This window comes from Sander lucioperca, chromosome 15 (genome assembly GCF_008315115.2).
Source record: "Sander lucioperca isolate FBNREF2018 chromosome 15, SLUC_FBN_1.2, whole genome shotgun sequence".
NCBI lineage: Eukaryota > Metazoa > Chordata > Actinopteri > Perciformes > Percidae > Sander > Sander lucioperca.
The window spans coordinates 9,289,265-9,303,904 of NC_050187.1; the positions used below are offsets into that span (position 1 = coordinate 9,289,265).

The following is a 14,640-nucleotide window of genomic DNA, read 5'->3' on the forward strand; positions in this document are numbered from 1 at the left end:
GTGAAACTGGTTGACTAACTTGCTAATTGGAAAGAACGGAGCAATGGAGGAGCACTTTACTGGTGCTTAACCATGTGCACATTATTTGCAGTTTTGCAAAATGGATAATAGAGGGTGCATGCATGACTTGCAAAACTGCTTTTGAGCACACCACGATTTAATATGCCAGCACACAGGTACAGCCAAAGTCATGGCGTTAACTCGACTGACAGGGCCTATTATCACCCAGAACCTCTTGGGAGGGAGGGATCATTGGTCACACCTGCATGACAGTGACCGCTCCGTAGGTGACTGCGGTCCAGTAGATGGAGCCCACCATGATGCCGGCGGCGGCGAAGGGGCCGGCCTTAGAGATGAGCCGGTCGGCCAGGTCCAGCACGTAAACCACGGGGCCTGGTGGAGGAAAACAGCTCAGAGTGAGTCCAACTCGTACACAGGCAGCTTTTATTTTGACGTTCTTCTTACCACTGTCTGGTGTATAGCCCGACTGATACTGGACCAGGGCTACACGATATGGTTAAAAAAAAAAAATGCGACAACATTGTTGAATATCGAGCTAGCGATATTACTTGCGATTAACAGATATTAAAGTGTACTCAGTTCTGCCTTTCTGCTGTTTTCAGGATTCTGCTAAAAACACATTGCTTGTTGAATTTAAAACAAATAAGGAAATCATTATCAACATTCTTTTAATTAACAAATTAAACATGTAATTGAATTTAAAAAAAAAAGTCGGAGGGTCTATTGCGATATGTCGCAGCCTTTCACGATGGGTTTATTGCACCAGTTGATATCGCGATGACGATTAAAAACGATAAATTGTGCAGCCCTATACGGGACTTGAGCCTGACACTGATATCGGATCAAACTCCCAAACAGTAACCATCTATCAGCTGATTAGTCTTAGAACTTTGACATTTTAAAGTGTATAAATCAACGTGTCAGTGCTCTCCTGTGGACCGAGAAAAGAGACCAGTTTAGAGGTCTAGCTCTGTGACATTTGTCATGAACCGCTACGTACGTGACCGTTGGGCCCCTTTCTATGCACATAACCGACCACAGGTAGTATTCAATCTCAGTTGAATACAATGGCACAGTTTGCCATTTTACCATAGCAGTCTATTTTATTATTACAAGGTCAGAAATGTATGGCTAAAACTAAAAACTATTTTGTATTTTATCAGAAATATGGCAAAATCCGATGGGCTGTTTTAATTCACTTTTTTTTTTTTTTAAATCTGATATCTAATCCCAGTGAATCCGTGCAAAAAGATTTATGTAAATCCACACATGAACATCCCGTCACTGGCAAACAGTCAGACCCATTCGTGTAACAGTGCCAATGAACAGTGTGCGAGTGTACAGCAGGGGTCATGAGACTCCTGCAAGTAAAAAAATAAAAAATAAATAAAAATAAACCACTGGAACTAGAGACGCATCCAAACTTGACACATACCCGTCTAATTCATCTACAGAAAAAGGCACCAGTCATCGCTTGTATGTCCTACAGTGACACACTGACCTTTACCAGACAAAGTTGAGCTTTCCGTAAACAGCTGAAGACACAAGGAAGCTCACACTAATTTAACATCATGACCGCGTCATGTTAAAGCGTGAGCTTCCTTCTGACGGCAGCCTTCCCGTGCAACAAAAAAATAACAATGCAGTCATGTGAAGGTAAAAGAAAAGAGACTTTGAAGCAGGTCAGGTATGGCGCACACCTTGTATTGCAAGTTTCCTGACGGACAGGGAGGAGCTTCTCAGCCAGGTTCTACCTGGATTAAAAATAGCTGGGAGGAATCTGGACAAACGGAATAAGGATTCATCTGAAGTCCAAACGTGTCTTCAGAGCAGCTGCCTGACATCAGTTCAGGGGCAAGACCTAAAAAATAAAACTAAGAAAATTCTCTGCTGCATCCTCCTCTCTGGCATTCGAGGCTGACTCAGGGGAAAAATCATGCAATATTTACAGGAAGGCAACCTGATTTCCTCACCCAGACAGACCCATCCACAGCCTATTAATAACTAGCCCAGGAGTCAGAGGGAGCAGAGCGGGGTGGGGACAGCACAGAGCACAGCACTGGGCCGCTATGGGTCGCAGTGCAACTCTGTAAACTAAGCTGCCAGATAAGATCCACAGCACAGAGCAGTATGGATTTAAAGGCCCTAAAAAAAAAAAAATATTTTCGCAAAACACCTTTCTGTAATTAATGTTGTCCTACATATAGCGTACACAACATTTTCTGCCAAAGTAGCACATTTTGGGGTATTTCACGAGACTTTGCCAGTAACTAAGCCTTAGTTACTGTTAAACCTACATTGTGTAATTTTTGTAGTTGATTCTTAGCAAAAACCCCTTTGTTCTTTCACAAATATGTGCTCATTCATGTGTAATTACTTCCACCAACTAATCAAAGTATTATCTTAAGCGTAGAATCTGACATTGAGAATCATTCAGAATACATACGGGTGAGTCGCTTGAATGACAGCCGCCATGTTGCGCCTCCATTTTTAAAATACAATAGCCAAAGAGGGACATACCTCCGCCTTTCGCCCTTTCACACTCAGGGGCAACCCGCACCGTGACAAATGCCAGGGGGAGATTACTCGCCAGGGAAGCGAAAAAGAGAATCAAAACGACAATGTGACAGGCAAAGCAACAAGACCAAAGTTAATATTGGAGTGGCTGGAACAGCTGCGTGTAAACGATGGAGATACTAAGAGCTAATTTCGGGTTCGGCCACCGTAGCCGTTAAAACGTGATTGGAATGGGAGGGGCTAGAAAGTAATATTCAGTTGGTTGTCACATACAATTTCACCGCTCGCTAGGAGAAATTCTTACACAATGTAGCTTTAATTAACTCTTCAAGCTTTCTGTTCCCGCATGGCAAATGTGCAGTGTACAATGATAACGTGGCAGATTTAACACTTTAAATACTTTTTTTTTTTTTTTTTTTTAAATCAATGAGTCCTTGATTTCAGACAGTGATAGACAAAAGCAGGCTCCTCAACGGTAGATTAATCAGCTGAAATGACAACTGTCAGTGGCAGATTTGATCAGCTGTAGCTAGCTGTGTAGTTCCGTGAGCTGGTTAAAATGTTTGCTCCAGCTTAATGATTTTATAAACAGCTTCTTGTTCTAGTGTCACAGTGTAGAGCTAACTTCTAGGATTATACTATAGGTAAGATAGAAGATGTACATGGTATGGTAACCCTGCAACACTAAACCAGTCGGTACACTTTTGCTCTGCTCAGGATCGCTTTTACAACAGCCTCATGAACCACACACACACACACACACACACACACAGAAAGTGGTTCAAAGGTCATTTCCACAGGCTTTTTAACAAACATGCTCGTCTCTTGAGAAGGGTGACATTTATAGTCACATTTTTAAAATAGTAATCTTGATACATCATCTTGTATAATTGGGAAATAAAGCAGTGGAGTGACATTAAAAAATAGTGCCGAGTCATTGGTACTTGTGAAAGCAGAGCTTGGTTCAAGAACACTTTTCTCTCTGGCCATGTCAGCAGCAGATTGATAAATATATTATCTAATTTTATTTACGCTACAAGGCTGGTGTACAGCAAGAAACAGATCAACCTTGGCGTACAAAGAGCTTCCATCACTTAAAGTTAGGGGTGACTGTGCTGCAGTTGGTTACAGGCTGTTGGCAGGGGATTACTGCTAGAGCCGCCATCTCCAAGTCGTCATTTCTTTAAAGGACGACTTCACGTGGACTGATTGAATGCAAACACCTGAGCAGATACGTCTTCATGAGCCTGCAGAGGAAATCAGAGCGACAAGACCAAAACTGTAAATTCATCATTTACATTAGCCTACACACCAAGTGTAAAAAGAGCAGCAGCTTTCTAAAATAACTCCGTGGTTATTTTGGGGTTATGGGTTTTTACAGTTGGGACATAAGACAGACTTTATCAAGCTGTTTGCACAGCCAGGCCACCGTGAGGCTGTTACCCATAAGTGTTTGCCACAAGTTGTAGTATACAATTCAGCCACTGTTAGCTGTACACCTATTTCTGCAGCCGAGTATATTCACTCTAAAAAAAGCTTTGAGTGTAAAGCGCAGTTTCGTGCAGTATTTTAAGGCCTTTCTCTTTAGATAGCAAGGCTCCTGGCCACTTGTTGAGGAAGGAGCCCAAAGCAAGCAAGAAGCATTTGGCACTTTTAAAGCTACTTAACACGCAACAAATATCACACTCATTTCTAAAGTAGTCATAAACACAGAAGCTCTCCCTCGTCCCCTGCCAGCCTTTTGATGCTTTCCAGAGCTTTTATTTTTTATTTTTTACACTGCACCTGTGTGTGCCGACTGGATTGATCTCGCATTGCTTGAGCGCACTAATATGGCATATTTTGATGACAGCGTTGGAATCTCTTCCGTTTTTCTCCCTGCCTAAGCATTACGCCATCGCAGGCCGGAGGGAACTGGGTCGCCCCTTAATGGCTGCTGGCAGCATGGAGAGCAGAGCAATTCATTTCAGCCACTGGCAGCAGATTCCATAATTAAGATAATTAAAAAGAAGGGAGGGGGAAAAAGTGAAGGAGAAAGGCGAAAAGTGCAACTGCAATTCCTCAATAGTGGGCACGCATGCTGGCGCACTGTTCCAGCTGGCTTGTTTACTCCGTAAGAAGAAGGAGCAGCAAGGACACGCCGTCCTCAGGAGTTATATGGCCAGCAAAATTAGCATGACCGACTGGCTTTGGCTCTGCAGCAGGTGCTGGTGGGAACGGGGCCAGAACAGCATATAGTTACCATACTCTTTGTGTTGCTATCTCCTGTGCAAAATGTCAGTGAAAATGATCAAAACCTGGGTTAATAGAAATGCTTGTCTGCGGCTCCAAATCAACCCCCCCCCACCCCCATCTGATCTGGCAGCAGGCAGGGGTCCCACCCTGGGAGCTGAACATGAGTAATGCCCGTCAAGTCTGTAGAAATGAGCTGGCCTCAGCAGCAACCCTGAGAAAATAACTACTGTGGCAGTTTACCAACCGTGCTCCCTGGCTCTACCGGTCCACAGCTTTACCTCCATCACCCAGATATAACGCTGTCATGCCAGTGTTGTCACCAAACTGTGAAGTTATTATTCTGGAACTAATTAAAGCTGCTGCAAATACCACCGCTTGTGAAGCCAAGCCACTAAAATTATATTTAAAAAAGTAATATTTAACTGAGATTAAAAGGGTTTTATCTAAACACAATACACGGAGCAATTGGTTGTCTGTACAACAAGCAAATAAAAAAATATAAGCTAGCATTGTGTCTATATAACTACAACAACAAAAATAAAAATGGAGGAACACTGCAGCAATGATGCGGCAAAACAGACAACGCTGCACTCCTCCTGCTCACTTTGAAGTGCACTAATGCCCAGAGTATCCTGCAGCTAGAGACTGGAAGAGGCTAAGAGGTGGAGAAATTTGCTCTTCTGCATTTATTGGTATAAGTCATATTATTCATCTGAAACAATATAGTAAAGCCATTCAAGTGCCCATCTGTCTGTAACTACTGAATGCAGAATACGGTGAGGATTGCTGGAAGATGTACGTAAACAATTGCAAACAAATACAGCAATGTAAAGGAAATTTGAATGAAAATTAAACAACAAAAACAGCCACAATGTGGTAAAACCCCTGGTAATCCAATTATCAATCCAATCCCAAGTAGTTTGCAAATGCAGTTTGACCCGAGGCTGACATTATGCAAATCAGCTTGCAACTTTTGCTTGTGGTGCTCTGCTGGAAAGGCTCCGGTCTGAGGCACATCCTGTTCCTTATAATCTAGAAATGTCACCATCACAGACCAGAGTTCTGATGATGCATAATGTGACGTTTAAGTCACAGGGAAACACTGGAGGACAGCTGTGATTTCACGGATTCATCAGCAGAGTGCCGGCGTAACACCACTCATCTCCTGCCTGCTCCGTCAGCCTTTGATGAGCTGCTCCGTCAGCTCCTCCCGTGACCCAATTTCACTCCCGGTCCCCTCTCCCAGACCCAGACACATCAGCATCTCTGCACGGCTCCCTCGCCGTTGACACTTGCTAATGGGATCAGGAAAAAGACACGTTTCCCTGTGGATGAAGAGCCTCTCAGGTACACCCATCAACTTCCTGTCATGATACATTCAGCTGCAAAGGGAAAAATTCACCTTTTCGGCATTCAGAAAGTAGTGGCTAGAAATCACTTGACTTCAGTAGTTCTGGTTTAAGTACTAGAATAATCTGATTGAAGTAGAATAAAAATGGAAAATATTTTGAAAGATGTAAGTTACCATAGCAACGGTTACAATTAGCTGCTATGATGTTCGGCATCAAAACAAATTTGTCTATGACCAAAGTATTCAAACAGTGTGGGTACTGCTGGGCTAGACATTGAAATCAACACACTACAGCTCATTAATCCACTTCCAATCAGCGCGCTATCTATCTATCTATCTATCTATCTATCTATCTATCTATCTATCTATCTATCTATCTATATGGGGAGAAGTGGGGAATGGGTATCAACAAAAGGGTAGCTTTCTGTATCTGGTAGGCTAAAACTCCGTTAGGTCAGTCCTGACTGATCGAGGAGTGATTCACAAAGCCTCAGCTGCTGTACGCAATGTGGCTCGTCACGCCTGTGTTATGGAAAGATAAGAGCTAATGACATTTTAAAAGCATGTTAATGGTTAACAAGTTAGGGATGCAATCAGCTCACCAACAAATCGAAACAATCCAATAAGAGATGGTTTCTCTGCATGACTTGGACACCGGATACATGCAGTTTGCAGCACTGATGCACTCAGCCGTCTGTCAGAATTATTTATCAAGCCAAAACTGCGCTTTTCAAACCCCTCTGCAGATTATTCAGGTTTTAGAGGCATTCTTTGGAAATGTATACAGCGCATTCAGAATACGCGTCTCAAACTCAGTTTTTACCGGAGGCTTAAGGCCGATTTATACTTCTGCGTAAAATCTACGCCGTTGCTACACACGTAGGTACGTCAAGTCACAAACCTACGTCGGACCCTACGCCGTAGCCTGACGTGCACCTCTCGAAAAATGTAACTGCACGTCGCAGCGACGCACGTCGCAGCGACGCACGTCGCTCGGCCGTGGCTTGGTAGCGTTGCATCCCCCCCGACTCATTTCCTGGTTCTCCCTTCTCCATAAACATGAAATCAAGGAGAGGGTAAACTTTAGGGCTGAAACGATTCCTCGAATAACTCCATTACACAAAATCCTCGAAGCAAAATTCTTTGCCTCGAAGCTTCGTTAAATCAATATAATTAAGGTTGTACGGCTCACTGTGTTTCCGCACGGAGGATTATTAGCGCACACAACAGGTTGACGCTTCTGTGGACACAAGACTGACGGCCCAGATTACAAATGAAGGAAGACGAAAATAGCGAGGGTCTAAGAGAAGAGACAGGCGAGAGAAAACGACTGCTGCAAACATGCTACTACATCATCTCTGTAGAAAACATCCAGTGTACTCATCCATTCCATGGAGCGAACCTGACACAAGGTAGCTAACTAACGTCTGCTGCTCTCGTCCACCGCGCTGTTTTACACAACTAGCCCACAGCATGCTACTCTGCAAATAGCCATGTTTTACCAACAAGCTAAAACGAGAGCTGTCGGTTTGTAGTCTAACTGTTTATTAGTTTGCTACTAATCTTTGGAAACTTAGCTGCTGCCGAGACAAACCGGCTCCTCCCCCCAGCAGGGCCACTTAATATGCACGTGAATGACATCATCATGCCGGTGATGTCTGCATTCTTCGTTCTCACTGTGAAAATGCGTCCCCCAGAACAGTGTAGTTGAATGAATAGCCCTGCTGTAAGCTTTGTACCATCACATTTACCCTCTGGTTAGTGAACAGCTCTTTTGCATATCCAGTGCAAGAAGGGGAAGGGGGATGAAAAATATTAACATTTGGGCCACCAAAAATGTTTAAGGGTCTTGGAATTTGGCAATAAAAAATGTTGCTTTTTCTAAAAAAGGAAACAGGTTTCCTTGTTTTAGTAAACAGCATTAATAAATATTTACTATTGCTTTTTAAGTATTTCTTATTAAGTATTTCTTATCCGATTAATCAATGGAATAATCGGTAGAATACTCGATTACTAAAATAATCGATAGCTGCAGCCCTAGTAAACTTTTCCTGCTAAAGATTTCCCACCGTGGTGAGAATGCACAGGTGAAACACTTTGTTTCTCTCACAAAGTCTAGAGTCGCTATTCGCTGCGAAGCTAATCACAGTCAGTGTCTCTCTCTACCTCGCGCTACCACACTCCCCCCACACACACACGGTTGCTGTACACAAACCAACCAGCCAAGGAGAAACAACTACTTTTAAAACATTAGACTTGGATATCAACAGGTTTTTGGATATGCGCACACATCGCTAGGACGACCTTTTCAAGAAGCTGGTTGAAGAAATGAAAGAGGGATGCTGTGTTTGCACGGTCCAACAAGTCCGCCACCGCTGGTAAACTTAGAAACAAAAAAAAAAAAAACGTATTTTGCACAGCTACATGTAAACGGGGATATTAGTGGAAAATTCACTTTCATTAGCCACGTAAACAGCTTAGCCGGAATATCGTCTTTCGGAATAAGGGCAAAAACCGGGATAATATGTGCATGTAAACGTAGTCACAGTCTCATCTAAACTGAAGGGAAACCAAAGGAAGTTCCACACGGCTAAATCAAAAGGACTTTATGTAAGCAACCAGAGGCTTGTATTACCTAAGTAAATAAACTGTTACTGTGGCAGAAGACTGCTGAATCGTTCTCTAAGGGCACCATCACTCAGCAGATCAGCCACAGTAAAGAGGAAGTTCCCTTTCAAAATAGACCACTGGCCCATCCATCATGATGCTCTATTGCTGTTGGCCAAACTACTTGAGCATTTTTAACACATGACAAATGTAGGAGTGGGCGTCAGGAGCTGATGAGCTTGAGGGTAAGCATTTTACCTTCCGGGCCACAACTCATCACCGGCCGGTTAAAAATAAAAAGAGCTGGTTAAAAATAACGACATAATCATGTGGCACACTGAAAAAACACTGATGCAATGTGTCTAAACGCATGACTTCAAAAGACTCCGTTCACGTCTCTCATTGCCAGAGCATGTGCGTGAGACTAACATTAGATAGCACACATACTGTATATTTGTGCAATAAGTCAGATGAGTTCTCTCGGACTGAACTAGAATAGATATGCATTTGGGGTGCCTGGTTAGCTCACCTGGTTGAGCGTGCGCCCCATGAACAGACGCTCATTCTTGTCGCAGGTTGGAACCGAACCTGCGGCCCTTTGCTGCATGTCATTCTCTCCCCCCCCTCTCTCTCCAGGGCTCCAGACTGTGACCAAATGGTCGCATTTTGCGACCAAAATTTGAGAGTGTGCGACTGAATTTTACATTGTCGCACTGCAACCAGTAAATTTGCCCCCTTTTTTACACGTTAAAACGTTGAAATTTCGGTACCTGAGAGCGCGTAAGCTCAAGCTTATCTGTCCTCTTTGAAAATTGACAGAGAGCGGAGCTCTGACACACACACACACACACACAGCTGCGGACGGTGCAAACTACATCGGCTCTGCAGTTTTGCTGAAGTCACAGTGAGTCACGGAAATGCCGATAAAGTGATTTCAGTTTTCAGTTACAGTTTTTCAAAACTTCACGCAGACAGCGTTTGCTGTGATATGATATTAATGGCGAGGCGAAAGCGGTCGCGGTGCTGTTGACGTTACACTTCCTAAGCAGGCACAACAGTGGTTTCCATGCCCTGGGGACTGACAGGCTGAGGTTGTAAGGAAAGGCAACTTTATTTCTACAGCACCTTTCAGCAACAAGGCAATTCAAAGCGCTTTACGTGAAACATTAAAGAGCAGTTAAAAACGGTCATGATGAAAATAAAACAGGCTAAAAAAGATTATACAAATACAAGAATAAAAGTTACAGTGAGTAAGAAATTAATAATTATTCTATTTAATAGGTTGTAGGGACGGGTTTGGGAGGAGAGAGGGAGGGGTTTTATTTTTATTTTTGTTTAAATTTATTTAGAGTGTAACATATTCTAATAAAACATAATGTTCTAAGTACATAGGATAAATAGGTTTGACAATATTTTGACAAAAAATTTTTTTTTAACGATGGTGCTGTCGATTATCTTCAAAAGTGACACTGAATTTGAAACAGCACATTGTAATTTCTGCATCCATTATCAAAGTATTTATTAGTAATACAGTGGAAATTTGTAGAAATGTGAATATTTGGTTAGCATGTTGATTTACGGTGTGTGCCCCTAAATTTTCTGGTTGCGCCCCTAAAATCTTCAGTTGGGGGCCACTGTGCTCCTAGTGTGAAAAGTTAGTCTGGAGCCCTGCTCTCTCTCACACACTCACTTTCCTTTCTTAATCGGTCCTATAAATAAAAAGGCAATATAAGCCAAAAAAGCCCAACAAAAACAGAATAGATGCATTTAAATTTAGCTTGAAGTTGGTATCGAAAATACTTACAATAAAAGATACATTTGTTCAGTCCTCTCGAATGTTCTTTGATTTCTGTACTATAATCTGTTAAGATTAATTAAACCAGTAGGAGGACAAGGTCCACAAATACCCAGTGTATCCCTGACTGAGACATTTGTTCTAATACAGCCTAAAGCACAGACTTCATTTTACCATGTTGCTTGGCAACAAGTCAGGCAGGGCTCCACTTCAATTTCACTGAATCAATACATTTCTGTGCATCCCTCTTTGGTATACATTTCTAAAGTAATAAAGTTATTCTTTAACTATGACAAACTGGGGTGTGCAAAATAATGGACACCCAATGTTTACAATACCAACCCACTTACACTAAAGCCTGTAAACCTTATTTCTGTGACATAAATTGAAAAGAATTTCTTAAAAGTAATAAAAAAAAATCTGCACTCAAACCCTGTGTTATTAGTTTTGCAACGACATGCATTGATTTGGCACGATTCTTTCCGATTTAACAGCCAAGCTTCTTGGAACCTTGTCAACTGCCCTATATTACAATTCAGATCCAATTGTTTTTGTAAAGTAATGCAAATATATCTTTTGTGAGCCAATAAATGTGATATTTTAATTAATTATCACTTAACACATTTAAACAATTAAATGTGTTGTGTGTTATTAGGGCCTGTTGGACTACTCTACTGGATGTTATTTTATTTTCTGCACGCAAGGATTGATACAGCACTAATTAACAGACCTGTTGGGATCTGTGAGCCAATTAACACAACCTTAAATATAAAAAAAGCAAAGGGCCTGACAGACACACTCGCAAACACACAGCAAGCAGCCAAGTGCTCAGCTCTCTGAGGAAGATAGACATTCACTCGGTTATTTACTAAGGAGTGTTTAAAGAAGGTAAACTGAACATTCTGCTTATAGCACCAAAGTGACTGACAGCACAGCCTTGGTCACTATAAATATACATGAACCTTTTTACCATACGGGCCAGTCCTCCTCCAGACTAGCATTGTCTTGGGGCCCGCTACAGCCTCAAGTTGCAACTTCTCTCTTTGAGGAGGTTGAACTGGCAGTGGCAAAGTAGCTGATGGGTAACCAAGTGGTAACTGAGCACTATTAACAATATGTAACTCAGGGTTTGGCATTTGGCTGTAAAACTTCAACCAAAAGGGATAAACTATTCGTTTTGCTGCACCTAGAATATTTTTCTGTCACTGCAAAATGCTGTGCAAAAACAGCATGAGAGGTATGAAGGGATCAGAGACAGAAACTGAAAAGTGAGGAGGTTCTGGCCAAATAAACATAATCGTGTATGGTGCATGTTCACTTCATGAGTCATAACTGATGTTTAGAAGCAACTGAAGCCCTCGTCACTCTAACGTATCAGAATAATTGAGCCAGCCACTTCTCCTAAATGCTGGTCAGGCAGCTAGGAGCTGGGCCACAAAACAAGGAGCACCCTTCTGTTCCTCGTCAAGCTGAAAGGAAATATTTACCCAGATCACAACAGAAGCATAAGCTTCAGAGTAAATAAACTCAGGCAAGACAGACTGAATTGCCCTCAGAGCTTCAGGTACAGTTGCAGGCGCCCTCAAAGAGGAGCTTCAGCAGTCTATTTACATGGAAATTTGCTCTATAATGCCACTTCAATGTTGACTGTTGGAAACTGAGAGTTGTCATGACATTTTGACATACAACAAAGCAAATTCAGAATTATGAGTTGGAAACATTTAGGCAGTTTCTCAATCTATCTTAGTGCTACACAACAAACAAAGGAGGTAGCGCTAATGAGGAAAGGCTACCGACTTTGCTATTTCTACGGACTAGAAGAAGAAGGAAAAGGTAAACAACGGCAGAACTGGCAGCAGCATTGACGTCAATGCTTCGATTTGATTCGATGACCTACTTTGTCGGCTCAAGCCTTTCATTCGCCATAAAAGAACGCATCTTAACCCAGTAAGTTTACAAGAGAGACTTGCAGTCACTCAGAGTCCTGGCATCCGGTTGTTCATGCTTACTGTTTCCGCTTTGTTGCGCGCTGCTGAAAAAAATCTGTGCACTCAAAATCCTGGCGCGCCAGCGAGACCTACGTCATTTCGACGTCACGTTGCCGCGCGCGAGCTCGGATGCGGCGACTTTAAAACAGCCCTTAGTTTGATCCTGTGTGAGATGCAACCCACCCAGTTTGGGAAAGACAATGAGGTATTCTGCGTTGCACTGTGGGCAGGCCACCCGTGCGGTGCTGTTGCCCCGTTGCTTCTCGTCCACCCAGCGCTGCAGGCAGGCCTGGTGAACCCACTTGGTCGAGCCCCGGCAGCGACACGGACGCACCCACTCTGCTGTGCGGTCGTCCTCATCTGTGGCGAAGCACACCCAGCAGCTCCTAAAAAACAAACACACACACCCACAGGTGGGATGAAGACAATGAAACGCATACGCCCTGATAAAACGGAAAAAAGCTGTAGATTTCTAATTGAATCCGACACTTTTGGTAGTTGCATTAAATCAGTTTTACAATTATTACAGCTGATAACAACTGATAATGTGCCTTTAGAAGAGACACAACCAGAGTGGTTAGAGACTGTGCACTTCTAAATCAAAAAGCCAAGCAGATCTCCAGCATTCTGGAACAACACACAGGCAAATGCAAACTAGGGAGCCAGCAAAGAAAAATGTGACCATTAGGGGTTTAAGTGTACAGAAAATTCACAACGGTTGGTACAACGGGAAAAATAAAAAAAAGTGCAGAATACAACTTTTTTTTTTCCATTCCATCATAAGACTGACCTGTTGATAATTCCTGAACTGGGCTGCCGCTTGCACACATTAACACTAGGGGTGCACGATTCAGAAAATGTCACGATTCTATATTGATTTTTGGGCTAAAGATTCAATATCGATTTGATTCAAAAACGATTCGATTAAAAAAAAAAAACGATTCCCAGTATGTAAATGTAGTTACTTTTCCCATGAGATTGCAGTAGATATACAATTAAAAATTTTTTTTGGAATTCTATGAATCGATTTTGAAATCGGTAGAGCTTGAATCGCCATTCAAATGTGAATCAATTTTTTTTGCACACCCCTAGTTAATACATGGCAGGCACAACGAACTGAATTGCACATGTGACGGCACATTGTAGCAGGGCTCAAGCACTTTGACCACATGCTTTATTAATTAGGTATTCTCTACGACCAAGTGTGGTCGCATATCTGCAGTGATATTTGGCATTAGTTTTACTTTGGCACAGCTTGAAACTGCAGTAGGAGGCTGGCGCTGTGGGAAGAAGGACTGACGGTACAGATCCATTTGACCGTGCAACGCTTCTGTCGCGCTCCACTCTATTCCTATGGGTGACGTCAAGCGACTTCAACGTGCACGCAAAGCATTCCGGGAAGGCGGCGCTGCATTTGAAAAAATGCTGCGCGTCAAAAAGCTGGCCGATGCCCATCTTTATGCAAATGAATCCGTTGAACGCGACACGACTATCCAGTAGAAGTAGACGAAAATCTTTTAAACTGACCTTTGTCGAACTGAAATGAAGACAGATTCAGCAACTGTATGGCCCATTTCTCGCTTAAAATGTTTTCAGAAACACGTTTCAGTGAACTATTTTCATAAAATACTAGACCATGACACTCAAATTCTCGAGAAGCCAAACCCACGACGCGTTCGTCCAATCAGCTGTCGGTCAGGGGGCGTGGCGCATCAACCATGGATGTATGACATCGCGACACCACGCTTCAGTCGTGTCGGACCAATGGATCTGTACCGTTACCTTAGTCGGTTTTTGTTTCCTTCTGTTAATTAAAACAGTCAGGTGATGCAGTCGTTTCCAAAACTTGCCCTCCAGAATTTCTGTTCTGCGTGTGCGAGAAGTCGACATACAGACTATTTTCACGTGTTTTGGGTCACAGGTAGTGCCGCACAATATGTTGCTTCATCGTATACATCGCGATGTGCGCATGCGCGACATCGCAGGACGCTGTGATGTGGACGCTAAAACTTTTTTGCAGATTGATAGAAAAGTAAACTTTCATCGTTCTCCTTTTACATGATTGTTACCGGCCAACCCTTCCCCTTTAAGACAGGTATCCATGTGGGCAACGTGTGTCTGTGACA

General features: G+C 42.7%; 1 protein-coding gene across 2 annotated transcripts in view; it reads right to left on the reverse strand.

The window, feature by feature from the left end:
* march5 (membrane-associated ring finger (C3HC4) 5) overlaps positions 1-14,640 on the reverse strand; it is a 34,340-nt gene that overhangs the window by 5,933 nt on the left and 13,767 nt on the right. For both annotated transcript variants that reach the window (XR_004895182.1, XM_031296881.2), the window contains exons 2-3: positions 12,698-12,900; positions 263-393 (exon numbers count right to left, since the gene is read on the reverse strand). Coding sequence is in view for 1 of the 2 variants with exons in the window: in XM_031296881.2 (XP_031152741.1) it covers positions 263-393; positions 12,698-12,900 (334 nt within the window). In the remaining variant the exon portion in view is untranslated. The remainder of the gene's footprint in view (positions 1-262; positions 394-12,697; positions 12,901-14,640) is intronic.